The following is a 19163-nucleotide window of genomic DNA, read 5'->3' as shown; positions in this document are numbered from 1 at the left end:
GTGCTTGAAATTATTTTTGTAAACTAATATACAGAATAAAGGCACACAAATTCATCAACCAGTAACCTCTTCCCTCTGCAAGCACTTTGCAGTCATTTGAAGTTCATACAGTGTGAGTTTTATATAATTATAATAGCAAGCTTTAAAACCACTTTCTGCATACAACTGCTCATGAGCTCTCAGACTGGCTCCGAGCAAAGCAGAAACAAAGCAACCTGGAATAAAGTAAGAAGAAAAAAAAAAGAAAAAGGTATTTGAGCTGACAATGAAGCCCATTTGTTACAGAATGATCTGCATCTGTCAGCTTTCCTTATCATAGTTTTCCTTGTTTGACCAGGGACAAAAAGGCGCTTTTAGCTGAGATACTGAGCCCTGTCAACAACACATTTAGTCACCTGTCCTTATCCAGGAGAGTCACACTGAGATCGAAAACGTTTTCCCATCTGAGCTGCAGCCAAGAGATTTGAGCTTACACAACTGAGCTAGTGGCAACGTTAACCCCGTCCTGCCATCAGCGCCTCTCTGGCTCTGTTTGTTCATTTATGACTGTTGTTGGGACAGATTTTCAAAAGGATGTTAATTTTAGAAACACAATACAATCTAATAAAGGCTATGTAGCTGAAGTGAAAAAAGGGATTTTTTAATGTGATATTGAAAAGCAAATGAAAACTGGTATGAAAAAAAAAAAGATTTCTGGTTTTAAAATTACCATTTGCAGCACAAATATTTTGTAGAATCTCTGCAGAAAAGGGCAAATTTAAACAAATTATTGCTTTGAGAGATTTTTATTTGCAATTTCCTTCCATATTTCTCTCCAGTTTGTGTTCCCCAAATATTGTCTGAGCAGAAATTAAAACTCGAAAACTAAACTACAATGGCCAGTGTCCTTTTACACAGGGAAACATAAACTCTGGATGAAAACCAAATCAGTTGAAACCAATCTCCTAGTAAAACATCTGGATATTTTGCACATCTGTCAAAACTGAGTTTAAATCACCACATGTGATTTGATAAAATCCCAGCTGAATGTCCGCTTTCTAGCTTTTTCCGGATCTTCCAGTGGTCTTCATCAGTGGATGGAGTGATCTCAGTTGTCATGGAGATGGATCCATTGACATACAAGCTCAGTACTGTTACGATTTCATCTATAACACCTTTTCTTGACCATGGAAATAGTAGTTTGACCAAACAAGACCAACTGAAGGTCCATTTATGGTAGATACTTTTCCCAGAGCTTTTAACAGTATTGTATGATCTTTATCAGTAAGGTGATGTGAAAGCTAGTAAGAGGACCTTGAGTTATATGGTCTAATCAAAACATAGAGATATTTTTTTCTTTTTCCTGCAGATTTTTCAGTCAAAATATTTTGATAAAATGATTCCTTCTCAACTAAAAATCCACTTACTAGCTTTTTCTCTTTTAACAATTTCACACGGTTTCATTTTTTCAGTCATTAATGACATGGACTGGTAACATACTCATTTGACAAAACAATCTCAACTCAAGGTCAACTTATGAGCTTTTTCAGCAGCTTTCAAGCATATCACATGGCCTTCGTCAGCAGATGGTGTTTGCTCAGTGCCATGTCAAGAAATCCATCTCCATGACAACTGAGCAAACTCCATCCACTGATAAAGAATGTGTAGTTGAAAGAGTATGTATGTAAACAAATTATGATGACCATGAAGGCCTGTTGTGCAGTAGTATCCACTGTAATGCCTCACAATTATAGAAAAGGTGTGTGCCTTTGTGACTATTTTTCTTTCACTGTTATTGTTATCAGGCAAGATTTCAGGAGCACATTGAACACAGAGGAGTGTCACATCCCAACAAAGTGAGATGCTGCAGATTGACTCTATTTGTCTCAATTTGGTGCGTAAGAAGTAACAAACTAACACTTAAGAGTCTAACAGAGTCTCCCAAACAGCCGTGAGTGGGCTCTTGATTCAGAGGTATTATGTTGTGGTGATGCACTTCACATACCAGCTGGGTCATTACCATGCTGTGGATGGGTTACTGGCTTCAGGATCTAATGTCCTTACATTACAAACGGCTGCCTCTAATTGCCATTTGCAGCTGCCAGCCTGTGACGCCTCAATTATTTAAAGTGAGTACCATCCAGACACGTTCCTAAAATCTATCTTCTCCTCTCTCACCAGAGGCCCAATCCAGCGCCATGATGTTCGACTGCCTCTACCTTGAGCTCTCAGCCTCCCTGGACCACGGCACCAATGAGCTGCTGGAGGCAGCAGTTCGGACTGCAAGGGGTGACTGCGTGGGCCCCGGCTGGACTGACGGGGACCCTGGGGCGGGACGCAGGGAGAGCCTGACCAGCCGGGCCAAACGCTTCTTGGCGGGGCTGGTACCGCGCTCGTATGGCCGAGACCGGGACCGGGATAGGGGACGCTACCGGGAGATGAGCCGTCACCGGGGCAGCAAGATCCTCCGGCAGAAGTCCCGCTCCTGCCACGACCTCAGTGCACTGTGACACACATACATGCGTACACACAAGCAAAGGGACACACTCCCACACATGTTCAAACACACTGGATGGAAAGATATGAAGGAGGGGTGAAAGATGGAGGAGGTGAAGAGGGTAAAATGGAAGACAGTAGGGAGGAGCAGATGACTAAATGGAGGGACAAGAAGGAGATGAGTGGGAAAACAAGAGGGATAAAAGATACAAATTTAGCAATGGCAGATAAAGGTCAAGGGAGGAGAAAGAAGGTGGGGGTGGGGGTCACAAGTAAACACACACCCAAGTAGCACGCACTGATTATATAGAGGATGATAGCAATCTAATGTCAACCTATTGTAGACCTTGTTTTATAGCATGCCGAGTAGACGATGTAAGACATGACCCTGTAGGTTTTACAATTACATGATACTGGATTTACTGTACCTCAGTGGCCAATAGCTAATGCACAATCTAGCTAGTGTCTCTAGCAATGCCGTCAAAGGCAAGACCCTTTATTTATTAGCCACAATCCTCACACTGCATCAACCTTTTGTGTCCCGTACTGATTTACAGAAGTGTTTGATACCACCAATGGCATATGCTCATCTGTGACTTTTATACAAAGCTAAAAACATCAGCGCTCAAGCCATATTTTCGCTGAATGCATCATGAGTGATCGGCACAAAGAACCCTTTACCGTAGGACGTGGAGCGAAAGAAAAAAGGTCAAAACAGCTATAAAGAATGAGAGGGGGTGACCGGACTGAACTTTTCTTCAGTTGAAGCTGAGTCACAGAACACCGGGGTGTTCTCGAAGCACAGGAGGACAAACACGACAAAACCTAAAATCTACCTGTGGCTGTTTGATGTTTTCATTTTCCTCTTTTTACCCACTGGCATTATCATGTGTGTGGAGACTGAATTCTGTGGGGGCTGGCCACACGGGTGACCCAAAAGAGAACGTTCTGGAAACGTTGCTTGGATATCTCGTCAAGCGTGGCAGCGTCACTTGCACATGCTCACTCGTTTGTCACCGTCTACTAAACACTGTCATCTTTCCACTGAGAATAAATGAATTTTTGTTTTGACATCCTAAATGAGTGTCTTGTCCTTTTTTTTAACCAACACTATAAAATGAATGTCTCATTACAGTCGTCACGAGGTTGAGGGATGCCGTGACAGGTCATCAGATGAGTCACAAGGCCTCTAGAGAGACTAGACAGACAGGGAGATGTCCTCTCAGGACTGTTCTTCCAATTAGGACTAAGCCACAAAAACATGCAACAGCAGCATTTTATGGCTGTAACAAAATCTCATGTCAAAAATAGACTGTATCAGGGTAAGAATTTGAACAAAGACCAAGCAATATGAACTGTTTGACTTCATGATCAGACCACAGCTGTTTCACACATATTATCTGCTTAATGATCAGAATGTAAAAACCAAAATGTGTCTCCAGCACATTTTCTGCTTTAGTCCTCTGTGGCAGTGGTTCCCAACCTTTCTGTCTTAAATTAAGTGACAGGTAAACTCAAATAACTCATCAGCACCACCTGTCTTGCTCCAAATATGTTCATTTGAACTGATTTAAAACTGGACTATATAGAATTTTTTCTATACACTTGACCCGTCAATATTTGGTGAAGTTAATAGTACCACTTTGAGTAGCAAAAGCTAGATCATTATGCAAGATTTTTAACTTCCTGTTTCAACTGTTTATCCATTGCATTTGACCTTTTCAACCCTTTATCCATTACTTTGCGCAAACTGTTTCAATTGTTCATCTTTTACTTTTAGCTAACTACTTCAGCTGTTTATCCATTATGTTTAGCTAATTCATTCAACCTTTTAATCCATTACTTTAAGCTAACTTTTTCAATCATTCATCTACTACTTTTAGTTAACCACCTCAACTGTTTATCTATTACAACAATTCAACCTTTTATCCATTACGTTAAGAAAACAATTTAAACTTTATATCTGTTACTTTGATCTAACTACTTCCATCGTTCTACTTAGCTACTTAAACAGTGTATTCATTACTTTTGGCTATAAGTTTTAACCATTAATACTTAATTTGATCTGTATCTCAACTATTAGCTAACTATTTCAACTTCTGTGCTTGTTGTTAACTAGTTTATATGCATTCTCAATCACAAAACACAGTTAAAGTGCTGCAGTTGGCTCAATATGTGGATGTATTTTTAAATCAAATTGTAATTTCATTTTTTCAGTAAGTTGAGCATTCATTAGTTGAACTATTCCACATGCCCCCTGTCAACTGCACAAGTGTGCCCTGGGGTACAAGTATCCTGCAGGGAGTCACTGCTGTATGCTATGACTTTGAAGTCATTCTTATTTCCAGAATTGTTGTGCTAGTTGCTTTGGTTCAGTAATTCCCATAGTGTGGGGGTTGCCAGGAGCAAAAACTAAAAGTTGAATGGACCTTTTTCACAGCAGACAATGTGACTTGTCTGACACAGATGTGGCTAATGATATTATTAATTAGTGTTAGAGCTGAGACATGGTAATATTTTTAGTTCATCATGTGTTTTTCCTAGAATGACGAGTCAAAAGGGTGACCCAATGCTGGCAAGGCTCTTAAGACTATCATGTTTTTGAGTTTTAAGTTCAATAAAATAGCAGGAGACGCAATAAGGGTTTATTGTGTCTTCTGTCTGTAAAAATTAAAATAAAATTCAACTTGGTTCCTTATTTACTACTTTCCCCAGAATTGTTTCCTGATTCGGGATGCTATGAATTTATGCATCAGGGAGCATGAATCAGTGACGTCCTACAGCGAATAGAAAGAGTTCAAGAACCACTTCTTGAAGTAATGCACTGGGCATGCTGTGAACAGTTTTCATATCTCATATCTTCAGATGAAAGTAGTTCCAGTGAAAACTGTTCATAGTGTGCTCTGTGGATTTTCAATTACAAGGACAATGTCACTACAAAGTGATGCCCTTGAATTTTTAAATGTAAAAAAGTCCAATTAAAATGCTGCAAGGAACCACAGCAGTAATTCTATTTACTTCCAGGTTATCAAAATTCTAACCCTACCCTGAAATAGTTCCAAAATTAAAGTTAGTTACACCAGTTACACAGATAATTTATGAATCGACACTCCATAAAACACTTAAACATAAAACACTTTGGATTAAATAGATTCAAAAATAATAAAAGCCAGTCTTTTTTACTTAGTTGTCAACCTTTACTCAACATGGTGTACAATATGTTAGAACTGAATACCGCAGCTAATGATCTACTAGGAAGTGAGGTTGCACCACAAACGCATTTAGTTCATGAGCTGTCTTCAAAAAATAATGGCATGAATAAACTATGAAAACATCTCTGTCAGCCTCCCCTGTTTCTGCTCCACCTTAGTTTTAACAGGTGTAGTGAAGCGCCTCAGGCTAAGAAGGGAAAGCACTTTTCCCTACAGCCAATCACAAGAGATCACATCAGATGGCTGCGGTTTTCAGGGTTGTGATGCTGGTACAGTAACTATCTGGAGTGGATAGGAAGGGAGGACTCTTGAGAAGACAGCAAACTGGCAAAGAGACAGAGGGGTTGAGGGGAGAGAGAGAGAGAGAGAGTCAGAGAGAGACGGGGTTGGAGATATGCTTTGAGGAGTAATGGTTGCTTGGAGACTGTTGTCAAGGAGACGATGAGTCCTAGAGTCCTTTGGCATCTCATATGTCCTATATTTATGTTGATTTGCAGAAAGAGGAGGTTTTTTTTGTTTGTTTTTACTTTTTTTGTACGCCAGTAGGTGAATAACAGACAGATGGTGATCGAGATATGGTGAACTCTTCAAATTGAGGCAGACTGGATTTTATACAATATGACTCACAGAATTGAAACTGACACAAAGAGGATTTTATCACACTTAAACAGGTCAGATAACTGTCAGATAATAGCATACATTTGACAGCCAAACAGAAGCCCTCAGGAAATAGAAAGGGAAATGAGGACAATATGATACAATTTCTTTTCGTGACACCCTATCAGTCTCACGATTCGTGACAGAAATCCTCCCTCTCTCTGTTTTTCTGTCGCTGACTCATTCTGTGGGCATTTCCTATGATTTTCCGCAAAAAGACTACTTCTCGAGAGTAGGGAAGACAGAGGCAGCCTGAAAAGACGAAAAACCACCTACTGCGTGTCAGTGAAAGCCTGTCGAACTTACTCCTCACTTTGCACCAAAGAAAGACTATTTTCAGTGAGTGCTGTGCATATCTAATGAGATGCATATTTTCCTGAGGTGTGGGTGTAGGCATGTTAGCTGGGAGGTAATACTGGAAATGGTCTGTGAAGTGTAACTGGGGATAGACTAGGACATGTGGAGGCTGCGGTGATGGCTGGTTTGGCCAGACATTGAGTGGCACTGATGGGAGCGCTGCTGAATCCCTGGGGAATCCATGTGATTTGTTTTCAAGCAGCAATGGCTCTGTACACCAAAGGTCATTGTTCCTCTGCTTTGTCTCCTGAGTGAACTGAGCCGATTATACATGCACTGAGCTATAATAACAGAACAACAAAAGGGAGTGAGAATGAGCCAGACCAGTCTCGCTTGAACATCACGCTCAGAATGAAGCACATGCAATTAGGACTGGTTTGTTAAAGCAGGAGGAACCATCAGGCCAAGTGACTGTAATAGTGGGTTGAAGAGGAGGGCACAAATCAGCCTCATTACGGGCTTAATGCCTCATGCAGTACTCCCTGCATTTCTAGTAATGTGGTTTAATAGCAGGTCAAAAGGTGACAGCAAAGCCATATGTTCCACAAAAAAAAATAGCAAGACTATAACTAGATGCCTTCATGAGTTTAGTATTGATCACAACATTAGTCTCTGTGGATGTAATGGGGGATGTCTTGGATAATGATTGAACATGACTGAACTTCAGCTTACTCTCATGAAACCACATTCTTCAAAAGAACTAGCTGACATTTTGGTATACTCAGTTATTTTCTTTCCTGCTGAGATTTTGATGAGTAGATCGATACACCCTCATTTTTGTCTGGGAAAAATGAAGCTGGAACCAGGAGACGTTAGCTGAGCTTAGCACAAAGACTGAGAGCAGAGGGACACAGTTAGCTTGGCCAAAATTAACAGGTTATAAGTTGTATGGTGTCTTGCCTGTTCAAAAACTGGTGTAAAAATGACATTTTGTAGTTTTACAGGGATTTTTATTTTTTTTGCAAACTATTTCTTAGACAAGAGCAGTGATTTGCTGGGCTTTGTCCACAATCACTCCCTGTGTCCGAAATAGTGCCCAACATTTAGAATAGAATAGAATAGAATAGAATAGATGCAGATATCATAGTAAATCTGCCAAAGAGAAAATAAAATGATTGACTGATTCATAATCATGTAAAAAATCTCAATTTACTACTCACTATAGTGGAAATTAGTGAATAAGGTGAATAAGGGTGTGATCTCAGACACAGACCATGAGGTTGCCAAGCAACTATCAATAGCAACTATATCACAGGCAACGGGTGGTTATTGTTCCCAGTCAAGGTTTAGTACGTCACATAACCCCTCATAACACTGCAGTGCTCCTTTTACACTTTTTTATGTGAATTAATCACATGAGACAAAATGTTTAGCGTTAGAGGTACTGCTGGCTGTACTTTGTTACCTTTTAACAAAGCCAGGTTAGCTGTTTCCCACTGCTTTCAGTCCTTATGCTAAGCTAAGCGTCTCAAACTGTTGCTTGAAATCCAGAGATTGGATTACTAGGTACATTTAAACAGTGCTTTCTTCCTACTCCCCTGCACGACCACACGTTTTGAGCAAGTAGGGTTTGTGAAAGACACAATATAACTGATGGAGGAGACCATCAAGGATCAGCCAAGTTACCAAGCAGGTTGACAGTATCGTGGGTTAGTGCCATGAGGCCACAGTCAAAATTCATGATCATGGCCCAGCATCTGAAGTGGCTAGAGCGTCCTATAGTGGACCCATTTCATCTTTATGGGAGTGTAAATACAGCTTAAAATAAAGTATGAAATAGAGGAAGAGAGGAAAGGCCAGGAAGTCACCAAAAAACAAGATTGTTTCTCAACAGGCACTTTCGTGATGATTTCAACACCACAAAAAAAATTTAATTTCCCTCTCTCATACTCTTGTGGGACAGTGGTGGAGTATCAAAACCTCCCCACATAAAACCAAGTAAAACTATCTGATGTCAGAGGAATGTGGGAAAATGTGTTTTTTTTTTTTTTTTAATTTTGGTGAACTGATCCTTTAAATCCTCCTCAGCACTAAGCTCTTTCAAATTGGTCTCTAGGTCCAGTCATGCTTTAGTGAAGGGTGGCTCTCATTGCTTTACATTCTGTACACTGCCTGAAAACAGAGACGCCTCACTGATGTAATGCAGTGCAATATGAAATGTATTTCTTTGGCTGTGTTGGTGAAATTGTATGTGACATCTGTATTTTGGTGTTAATGTATTATGTGCTGTATTATATTAGCAGATGTTGTCAATATTAGAAAAATCTCACAATATAAATCAATCAAACACAACCTACAGCCTCAGAATTACCACACAGTTGAATCAACCCATCTGTTATATCCACACCTTCAGACAACTCTGGCACAGTGTGAACAGCTTAAAAAAAAATACTATATATTAACGGACTAGTGTTGGATTGAATTACTATTCTGTTTTTCTGCCTCACGTTGATCCTCACTATTTCCCTTGATCTTGGGAACGAACGTTTTTGTTACAATGGGTTTCAAGAATGTAATAAGAGACTAGAATTAGACTCCTGGTGGTATATTATAAAGTGGTCATATAGGGACACTGTCAGTGCAGCATCAAAAACTGTGTGCTGATCGTGTGGTCAAACGTGCTGTAAATGAATTGACAGTGTATTTATTAGCTAGGGGTATGGTGCACTTAGTTGCTGGTCCCACATCGACATGTGCTGTCTTGCAGCGTGGCTCCTTGTCCCCGTGCTTCCTCTCCACTGAGAAGCACCTGCCAAGATAAAGGTCCTCCTTCTTCAAATCAATTTCTAATCAATGTTCTCCTCTGTGACTTAGCAAATGTGTCTCCAACAGGCCTGCGACAAAAGCAGTTCACAGCTGAGACACAGATCGATTTTATAACAACCTGAATTTGTTTGTGCTTCTGTTAAGGAATTATGAAGAAGTACAACATTCAGAGGAAGTGAACAATCAAATATTGCTTCAAGGTTGTGTGTTTATCTGCAGACCTTCTGACTGACAGATTCTCATCTGCTTTTCCCCCCCAAACATCTGAAATGTTACAAACCCTCTTTTTTTAACATCTAATATGCATTATATACAGTATATATATATATATATATATATATATATATATATACTGTATGAATACAAACTATATCAGCTCTGTTACTGACAATTATGCAGCAATTCTAATGGCAAAAAAAATCAGATCACTATACAAAAAGATTAGTAGTATCAGCTGTGTGTGTCTGCGTCAGAGTTTCAGACAGTTTTCTAAGCAACTTTATGTTCACACATTTGAGCTTGTCCTGCTCTTGGAAAACAAGACTCAAAGAATAAATGCTCCACCAGTGGCCCCCACAGGCCAAGTTGCATCTTGCACCTAATGGGACCAGAGTGGTTTGTCCTGACTGACATCACCATCCTTTGAGCCACACACTCTTACTGAAAAGCTAAAAAAAAAAAAAAAAAAAAACATAAATAAGAATAATTTTCTGTTTTAATTTTTGACAAAATATATAACAAATAACAATAAAAGATTATACAAATATGTTCTTTCTACTCAAGAATGTCACTGAAAAGCTTCCGCTTCTTGGACTCGCCGGTCTGTATTTCCTGCCAGTGGGCTCGTCTGTGTACAAAGTGGGAGAGGGCGAACTTGGCCCACACGTGGCGGGCAAACTGATCGGACCTCAGCTGGCTTTCACTTGGAACTGAGAGGAGAAGGGGGGACAGGACAGACAAAAAATCAACATACATTTGATAAAATGTGCAATTCTATGCCAGAGTGAATGAAAGCTCCTGTTAGTTTTACCTAGCTCCTGTGCGATGCTTTGCCTCTGACTGACTGATGCGCTGTTCCATATGGCTTCCAGCACCCGACTGCCCAGCCTGGAGCAGGCCATTTGGACATACAGACCCTGAGAGGACAAATGGCAGGATGTAAGGTTTCATGACGCTCACTTCACTTAACTAATCCTTTCACTCCTAATAATCCATCAACGCTCCTGTACTCGTACCTCCATTCTCTTGAGGATCTTGCCCCTGCCCTTGTCACTTGATGTGGTGATGAGGGCCTGGAGGACGTGGCTGCCTGCGGGGTCAGAGGCCAGCGTCAGGAGGTCAGCAGGGTTCAGAGTGCGCAGGCTGCTCAGGAGGTGAGAGCGCTCCTTGAACTTGGCCAGCGCCTGAACCAGCCGGGAGCCGTGGTAACAGATGGAGGACAGGGGGACCTAGAAATGATTGAGAAAACCACAACCTTACCTCCCTGCATCTGCAACATCTATTGAACACCGGTAGACTGGTATTTAAAGGACTTTGTGGTGCAGCTTTGCTCAAATAATTCAGCTGAAATACCAAGAGTACGATTAAAATCAACCCACAAATGATTGGATTTGACTCCTCTCAGCTGTTTACCTCTGTCTGCTTGCTGCCCTCTGCTGTGTCAGAGTGGTAGTACACCTCATAGGTGAGCAGGGACATGAAGAGAGGGAGGCAGGTGATGTGTCGCGAGCCAGGCTCAGCGCAGTGGAACGCCTGGGAGCCAACACATCGATAAATCCATTATCAATAAATCAAACATTAAGTAGCAGTTTATAGTGTGGTTGTGGAGTTTCAGTCATCTCAGTCGTAAAGACAGAGGAATAAATAGAATCCAGGGTATTGTTATATTGATTTAAGACCCATGTGGACATATATAAGTCAATAACAAACACTCCTTGAGGCTTACACGCAGGAGACACTGCATCATCTCGTCCTGTTTCTCTTCACTTTCTGCACAGCTCTCTGCCAGCTGCACGATCACCCCCATGTGGCCCGCGGCTAGGATGGCCTCCACACCTTGGACCAGCTCATCAAACAACCTCAGGAACTACAGAGAAACAAACAGGGGAAGGAAGCCATGGAGGAAAATTCAGTTATCCCTGTGGTTACAAAATCATTACTCCCATCCGCTCCGCCAGATGCTCTGACCCACCACTTTGTATTTGGCCGAGGCTGCGGTCAGCCTCTGTATGGGGAAGTTGGCGATTGGATGGAGGGCCAGGTCGACCAGCTGACCCTTGAGGTGGTTCTTGTAGAGATCACGGAGAAGGGACTTGTGGGACAGCTGTATGATCGTCTCAATGAGGTGACTGGAGGCCTGATCCTTCAGAAAGACCAGAAGTGGACTATAGGGAAAGTAAAAAACAAATTCTCCTTGTTACATTTTGTGGCAATTACATCTTTTAGAAATCAATTCCAATTAAGCAGAATCAACACTTGTCTCCAACCTAACTCCTGGAGCAGCGCCGCGACTCGTCATGTACTCCATGATGCGCCTGAGGAGCTGTTTGCAGAGTTTGGGCCGTTTTCGGTGACACACAGTCAACATGGTCTGGAACACTGCGCTGGCAACAGCATCTGTCACACTCACTGCAGAGGAAGGAGACAAGGAGCGAGAGAGAGCTACTCCAACTTTCTGCAGATTCAAAGGAGCCCAGTGGCAAACGAAACTAATGTTATATTTATATCCAGCATTTCACAGTGAGAACACATTGTGTGTTGAAACCACCTCCTTCTTAATAAAACATAAGCAAAGCAGATTTTTAGAACTATTTTAAATCGTTCTGCTCAGGATAGAAGCTCCTGCCTGTTCCAGTCTTTTTTTGCTCGATTATCTTTCTGCCTACCAATCCACAAGTGTCTCCTCTCCCACCTGTGTCATCATGTCTTCATCGAATATGGAAAGAAAGACCAAAAATTCTCAATTGTGATCCTTTTTTTTTTTTTTTTTTTTTTAAACATGCAATTTGGCATATGGTAAAATCCCTGTAAACCAACCTGTTCATTCTGTCGGACAGAGTGGCTGCATGAGGACCTATATAGTGACCTGCATGTAAAATCTTTTAGCTGGTAGAAATGAATGTGCACAGACAGGAACGGTGGCATTACATGTAGATTTGTGGTATATTGAAACCATTTCAGTGTCACAAAACTCAGAAACACCCTCCAGTTATGGGAAGGGTCACAAAGTATCCATGTTTTATTCTGTGTTACTGCAGAAGTGCAGCTCTGCAATGTTACTGAAAAATATTTGGGATAAAGGTATTAACCCGAATTGACCCCTAACCCATTTTCAGAGCAGGAGTCAGCCAGCATTTTACAAATCACAGGAGGGAGGGACGCACAAGGCTGATATGATTCAAGCTTTCCAGTAGAGTACACTGGACTCCCTCCAGACTTTATACAGCCAAGAGGACGCTACCTGCTGGAGCTGCAGAGAGGAGGGAGCACTAATCCCTGTGCTTTGGAAATGTGCATTTTGGACATTGATACATTAACTGTATCCAGATGACTGTTGAACAGGAGGTTCCTTACCGACCAGGATTATCTGTGCTTCCACTCTGACAGAAAACATTCCTTCTATGCTTCATGAATGGATTCAGACATTACGCTGCTGGAACAACAGTGGAGTCAGTGAGTCCCATCACTTACTTCACTATGGCAAGGTATTCTTTTCCTTAGACATTAGTACGATATGTTAATGAACCTTAGAAATATATATAACCATAGCTCAGCCTTATATTACTTATATCGCCTCGATTTTATGTTACACAGCCGTCTATTCTTTGTTTCGTTTTGGTTTTTTGATGAACTTTTTTAATTTAATTCCTTATTCTTCTTGAATCTCTAACTCCTGCATCTTTGACCCTTTCTGAATTTTGCCACAGGCTGTCTTTGGTCACTAAATAATCCTGCTGGTGGACGTGTCTCACAGTGTGAGACACAATTTTTTTTTTTTAATGACACCATGTCAGACTCATGTGTCACCTCAGGTTAAACCTGTGGTTTAAATCATCAGCCTGAGTGATGCCTGAAGGAGGTTGATACAGAAACCATGTTGTTGCTCTCCTCAGTTATCCAGACACTTTGTGTTCTGTTCTGTGCTCATAAATGGACGGTTTCCTTTAGTCCCAATGCAGACGAGCTGTGTTAGAAACCACTTAGGTTTCCCTGCGCCTTGCACATTTGCCCTGTGGACCATTTATCAAACCGTCAAGGTTGGATTCATCATATAGATTCACAACCTCAGCTTTCTGTTCAAAACAGTTGCCCTTGAGCACTTACCACCAGCTCTCCTACGAGGAGGTTTAAATGTTTCTCTGATTCCAAGAGAAACGTTTTGTTAGAGCACTTGGCAGAGCATAAGGAGAGGGAGACAGCACTGGTGACAGGATCTGGTAAACTGTCAATGACTGGCAGAAAATGTGAAATAGCCTTTTTTAAAAATAATAAATAATATGAAATAAAATGAAATCATGAAAATATGGAAGCCTTAAAAATCAGCTGAGTGAGATTCCACCACACCAAGTAAGCAACTTCGTCATGTACATTTCATAATATTCAAAATGATAAATAATTTAAAAATCCATATGAAATCTATAAAAGGCAATTCAATCAATTTAAGAAAGAACATCAGACGTTTTAGCCTAGTTACACACCCCGCCCACTTCCTGTCAACACCCCAAAACAGATATGAACAGATAGAGGAGGCACAGATAGTTCCCTTTGCTTTGCAATATTAACATTTCCCCTCTGTGATAAAGACGTTCAGGGGACAACTAGGACAAGGACACGTGTGCTTTGGGTTTGATGTAAGATGACTCACGATTAACGTTCTCCATCAAGGTCTCCGTGAGGCTTTTCAGCTCGTACCAAAAGGAAGTGGGGATCTCAAAGTCTGTCAGCTGAGGAGCAGCACTGCGCTCCTTTGCTCCTGGAAAAATAAAAGAGAATAAAAGAGAAAAGATGACATGTATTCAAGCTCAAAGCAAAGATGCCTCTGGCTGGGTGTAAATGTCCTGACACACTGGGTCAGTTTCAAAGATCCAGCACTGACAGAGGAAACTATCACAAGCTTAATTTTCTTCCTGTCTTTCTTGAATAAAAAGAAAAGTGGAGACTGAGGTGAAAAAACACAAAAAATGGGTGAAATTATTCTTCTGAAAGACTCTCAGACGCACTTCTGCCAGACACCGGGCAATGCAGTGTCAAAGACCTTCAACACGAAAAGCCTCATGTGTGAGACCACGGGGGTTCGAACCTCTCAGGGGAGAATTAAAGGGGAAGGCTGGAGGGACAGATGTGAGGCAAAGATACCACATGAGGTGGAAGGGAGACGTCAGTGCTCGAAAAACAACTGAAAGTTAGTTACTGTTGTCTGCTCCAATGAATTACCTCATTTATCAACACAGTGAGCAGCTGGAGCAGCAGTAGTGGCTGTGACACACCAGGCCGGCACCAACTGGCACCAACAATCATGTCACAGACAAAGTCACTGAGTCACCTGTACCTGCAGGATGTCATGCATCGTACCGCCGCCACATGATTGGCTGATTGGATAACTGAATGAATAAGCAGGTGTACAGGTGTTTCTAATAAAGACCTCAGTGAATGGACACAATGCACGTTTTTAGATTCAATGTGTCTTATGTGTTGTTAACTTAGGCCATGATTACCTATGATTTTGAGAAAGAATATCAGAAGAAGAAAGAAAGAACAAAATCTATTAATATTTATTTTTCATGCTGCCACTACATTACGCTACGTGGTTCATTTGTGTGAGTGCTTACCTGGACGGGACTCAGAGCGGGGGGGTCCAACACAGCCTGACAACACATGTAAAAGTGTGCGGATCACATGTGAGCCGTGAACATGTCTGATGAACTCTGCAGTGTTGTCTCTGACCACCTGACTTAAAGACAGCACCTGGGCCTCCAGCACTCCACCCTCCTCTTCCTCTTCTTCTCCTGCGGTAGCAGGCGGCTCCTTCTGTGATGACTCTAAAATAGAAATGGAAAAGAAACACACAGAGCTGATGTGTTAGTGGTGGTTCTGTGTGATTTCACCAATTCCATGAGTTTCAGAGGTCTTACCCATCCATCTGGACATCTGTCTGACTGCACTCTCCACTACATGGCCCCCACACCGATCACAAGAAACCGCCTTAAACTCTGAGCCTGATTCTCCTCCCAGTTCAGCCAGCACCTCTCCCACCTGCTCAGGACTGGACAGCGGGAGCAGCCGCTGCAGAGTGATGCTTCCTGTCCGGTCCATCGCCACCAACATCGCTTTACCTTTTACTTCTGAGAGCACATTCTCCACAAACATCTCTGCGGGAGATATTGACAGGGACACAACAACTGTCAACAGAGATCAGAGATTTTGTTAAGGGGCTGGAGTTAAACATATAACTATGATGGAGCTGGGCAGAAGGAGGCAGCACAACCTGCTTGTTATATTTCAGGTGGAGTGATGCAATAAGCCTGCAATAAGCAGAGTGTTGTCATTTACAGCATGTGGGCAACATGGCAACAACAAGTCATGAATATCTCAAGATCTCCAGGAGTGATGGTTACATCCAACTGTGTGCATCAGTCAACATCAAAACAGCTTCTTTAATCCCTTTTCCTAAAGCACTTTGAGACTTTCAGAAGCCAGAGCCTGCTCCTAAATCACAGATTATCTGGCCAAACATTACGTACTGTACGTTCAGTCAGAACCGAGACTGGGAACTGTTTGAAATAAAGCTAAAAAGATTTGTCATTTCATTTATTTATTTATTTAGAGACGAGGCACATTAATCAACATTACTGCAAATGTGCCAGCGTTAGCTAGCAGGCTACTTTTCAAGTTGATTTAATGATCGGTCAGTCCACGGGAAATCAATCATCAACTGTTTTCATAATGAATAAATAATTACAGTAATTTTTCAAGTAAATACTGTACAGCTCATTCGCTGGCTCCTGTTTCTCTAATGTGAGCATTTGAAGATTTTATTTTCTGCACTGAAAGCCTTTGGAATTAGACTGATGGTTGATTGGTTTCAACGGATCATTTGAAGGCTATAATAATGCCACTTCAGGCCACTTTGGGCTCATTATTTGAGAAACTAATCAGCTGATGAATCAATTATGAAAATAACTGTTGAGTTTTTTTAAACGTTTTTTTTGCAAAACTCATAATATGTCTGATTAAAGGACATTTGAAGAAGAGTTGGGATCTGACCTGACATTTAATGCTAACTTTCTGTCTTTGACATTCTCTGCAAAGGACACATTTCAGTCTGTACTACAAAGAACACTGAGGTTCTACACTCTTAGAAACAAGGTTAAAAGGCACATTATACAGTTCATGCCCAGTATTAAACTAAATATTCATTACTTATTGTCTGTGATCAGATCATAGATTTTGAATGAATCCTGATAAACAGTGTGCAAATACAAAGTAATTAAAAAGGCAGATTTCTTGAAAAGCTATTTTTGACTGAAACTGACAATATTTTCACAATTTCATTAATTGTTAATAATAGAGAAAAGATAAAAGACCAAGAAAAACAGAAAATCCCCATATCTGAGAAGCTGGAACCAGTCAATGTTTTTTTGACCTACTTCCTTGCAAAATAACTCCAATGATCAATCAATTATCAAAGTAAATTTTCTGTAGATAAGATGAACAATTAATTGACTCAGCACTAAATTATAGTCCCACTGTGGTCGTTTGTACAATCTAATAAACGTCGCAGAGAATTTTCCACATCACAACATTTATCACAATACTGATTTCAGAAGACAGCCATATGATTTTTCTCTCCATATAATGCAACCCTAAAGCACTGACTTTTGTTCTGATGTGATGGTGTAACAGTTTAATGTAATGTGCCCTTCTGCTGTACATTCCCAACATTTATTAACTTCCAGCTTCCTCAGATCTCCAGAAAAACAATTATCCTCACCTCTCTCCTCATTATCTTCAAAGCCTTCACTGAGTCTTTCCCCAACTCGGCGGAAATAGCCCACACTCAGGGCATCCAGGCGCTTCTTGCCACTGTCTCCCTGACCCTTCTCTCCATCTTCTCCTCCCCTCTTCTTTTTCTCTTCTCCTTTCCCATCATCCCCGGGGTGTCTCCTCTTCTTTCCTCCTCCTTTCTGTGGCTTTCTTTCCTCTGCTTTTGCCAACATGGCTTTCACCTTACAGCATGCAGGTGATCGGTTCCACTTCTTGGTCTTGCTAGAGAACGTGTCTGACTTATTCTTCTGACTGAAACAGGAAACAGATGACAGGACACCGTGAAGTTATAAAAAAGATTTGATGGCCAGGTTCACATCCAACCAAATCATTCAAAAGAATGAGTATCTCTCTATTGATTCTTGTGTTTTAATCTACCAACCCTCCTTAATAATTTGATCGAAGACTGGGGGGAATAATACTGTTGTCAAGTAGATAATTCAAAATAAACAAGAAATATTTAATTGTTATGGAAAGGCTATGTACGCCGAATTTAACTTCGGCTTCAAATATTTCAGATGGTGTCATAAGTCGTGTTTTATGAGGTCCATATAGTTGCCGATAAGCGGTGACAAATCAAACTGACACGCTGTGGAAAAGGAGTTCGGCTGAAAGTCGACGAGAGGCGTCCATGCTAACTGGCTACGCGAGAGCTGTGACAGAAACAAGCTCGATATTTACAGACACAAGTGGCGTTTTTAACAAGTTGTTAAAGACCAGTTAAACTAGACTTTTAGCTTAATCTGTGCATAATGCGACTCTGATACTTAACAGAGTTTATGGCTGTAAACACCATGTAGTTTCACTCACGTGCAAGATGTGTCGGCCTGACAGAGGCAGTGTGTTGCTGACGCGTAGTGATGACGTAACGATGGGTCACGTCTTCCTTTTTGAACTACAGTTTTGGCATTAAATTTACAACTAAGAGGATTTAAAGTTCTACATTACTGAGCTTTTATAAAAGTGAGGGAATGAATTTGAATATTCATTTGATACAATCTACCTAGTATACATGTTTTTTTTGTTTTGTTTTTTTTGTTTTTTGGTTACTGTGTTGGATCTTGTACGAGCAGGTTAAACAGCAAGTCATCATGTAGGTTGAAATAAATGATGCCAATCAAAAAAATTATTTAGTTTTCTTATAATCACTTTTTTAAAGAAAAAGAATTGAATCAAGTTTAAAACAGCTAATATTGTGAACTGCAATTCAATAGTTAAAGGTACAAAAATCTGTACAAATTTTTTTTTCAGATTCAGCTTGTGACGAAAAACTTCTGTCAGTGACATCAAAAGATTCACTTGAATGGGAAAGTCTGAGACTACTCTCCCATTCACTTGAATGTTTCACTTTTTGTCAGTTAGGTCCAAAAGACCTGGGTCCAAAAGTCCGAGGCCATTGAGAGAGAATGGTCACTTTTGGACTGTGGTCATTTGGACCTCACCCTCTCACTTTCCCATTCACATGGATAAGAAAGTGGTTTCAACTGTTTCAAAGCCTCAGACTGCAGAAAATGATTTGACCTTGCAGGCCACTTACTTTATTTACAGTAAGAGCAGAAATCTGCTCACTTCTGACTCTCAAGAAAGAGCCTGCACCTTTTATTTAAGTCAAGTTGCCTTTAGCACAGTCTAACATGAGTTCAGATGTCATTT

General features: G+C 40.9%; 2 protein-coding genes across 3 annotated transcripts in view; one reads left to right on the top strand and one right to left on the bottom strand.

Moving 5' to 3' along the window:
- The window catches only part of rem2 (RAS (RAD and GEM)-like GTP binding 2), a 30778-nt gene extending 27199 nt beyond the window's left edge, over positions 1-3579 (top strand). The window contains exon 5 of one of the 2 annotated variants that reach the window (XM_071491854.1): positions 2161-3579. In XM_071491854.1, the coding sequence (XP_071347955.1) occupies positions 2161-2489 (329 nt within the window). In that variant the 3' untranslated portion in view covers positions 2490-3579. The remainder of the gene's footprint in view (positions 1-2160) is intronic. The other variant, XM_071491853.1, reaches the window with a different exon arrangement.
- A 6585-nt stretch (positions 3580-10164) lies between these two features.
- LOC139629484 (nucleolar protein 9) lies at positions 10165-18446 on the bottom strand. The gene is made up of 12 exons (XM_071492121.1): positions 18321-18446; positions 17458-17762; positions 15599-15835; positions 15296-15505; positions 14332-14439; positions 11954-12095; positions 11659-11851; positions 11413-11553; positions 11100-11219; positions 10703-10915; positions 10498-10603; positions 10165-10396 (listed from the first exon to the last, which is right to left on the bottom strand). The coding sequence occupies exons 2-12, from the start codon at positions 17681-17683 to the stop codon at positions 10242-10244; spliced, it is 1851 nt and encodes a 616-aa protein (XP_071348222.1). The 5' UTR covers positions 17684-17762; positions 18321-18446; the 3' UTR covers positions 10165-10241.
- Between the last annotated feature and the right edge of the window lie 717 nt (positions 18447-19163).

Source organism: Trachinotus anak, unplaced genomic scaffold (assembly GCF_046630095.1).
Source record: "Trachinotus anak isolate AG129_WGS33_773 ecotype Australia unplaced genomic scaffold, CSIRO_AGI_Tana_v1 ptg000012l, whole genome shotgun sequence".
NCBI lineage: Eukaryota > Metazoa > Chordata > Actinopteri > Carangiformes > Carangidae > Trachinotus > Trachinotus anak.
Note: the sequence above shows the minus strand (reverse complement) of the source record. Positions and strands in the feature narration are given on the sequence as shown.

What these genes read in the sequence shown, in the direction of transcription:
- LOC139629484 (XM_071492121.1), bottom strand. Translation starts at nt 17,683, where the DNA reads ATGTTGGCAAAAGCAGAGGAAAGAAAGCCACAGAAAGGAGGAGGAAAG. An exon ending in CCGCTCTGAGTCCCGTCCAG is followed by an intron (nt 14,440 to 15,295) that starts GTAAGCACTCAC and finishes TTATTTTTCCAG; the next exon opens with GAGCAAAGGAGCGCAGTGCT. An exon ending in TGATGCAGTGTCTCCTGCGT is followed by an intron (nt 11,220 to 11,412) that starts GTAAGCCTCAAG and finishes GTTGGCTCCCAG; the next exon opens with GCGTTCCACTGCGCTGAGCC.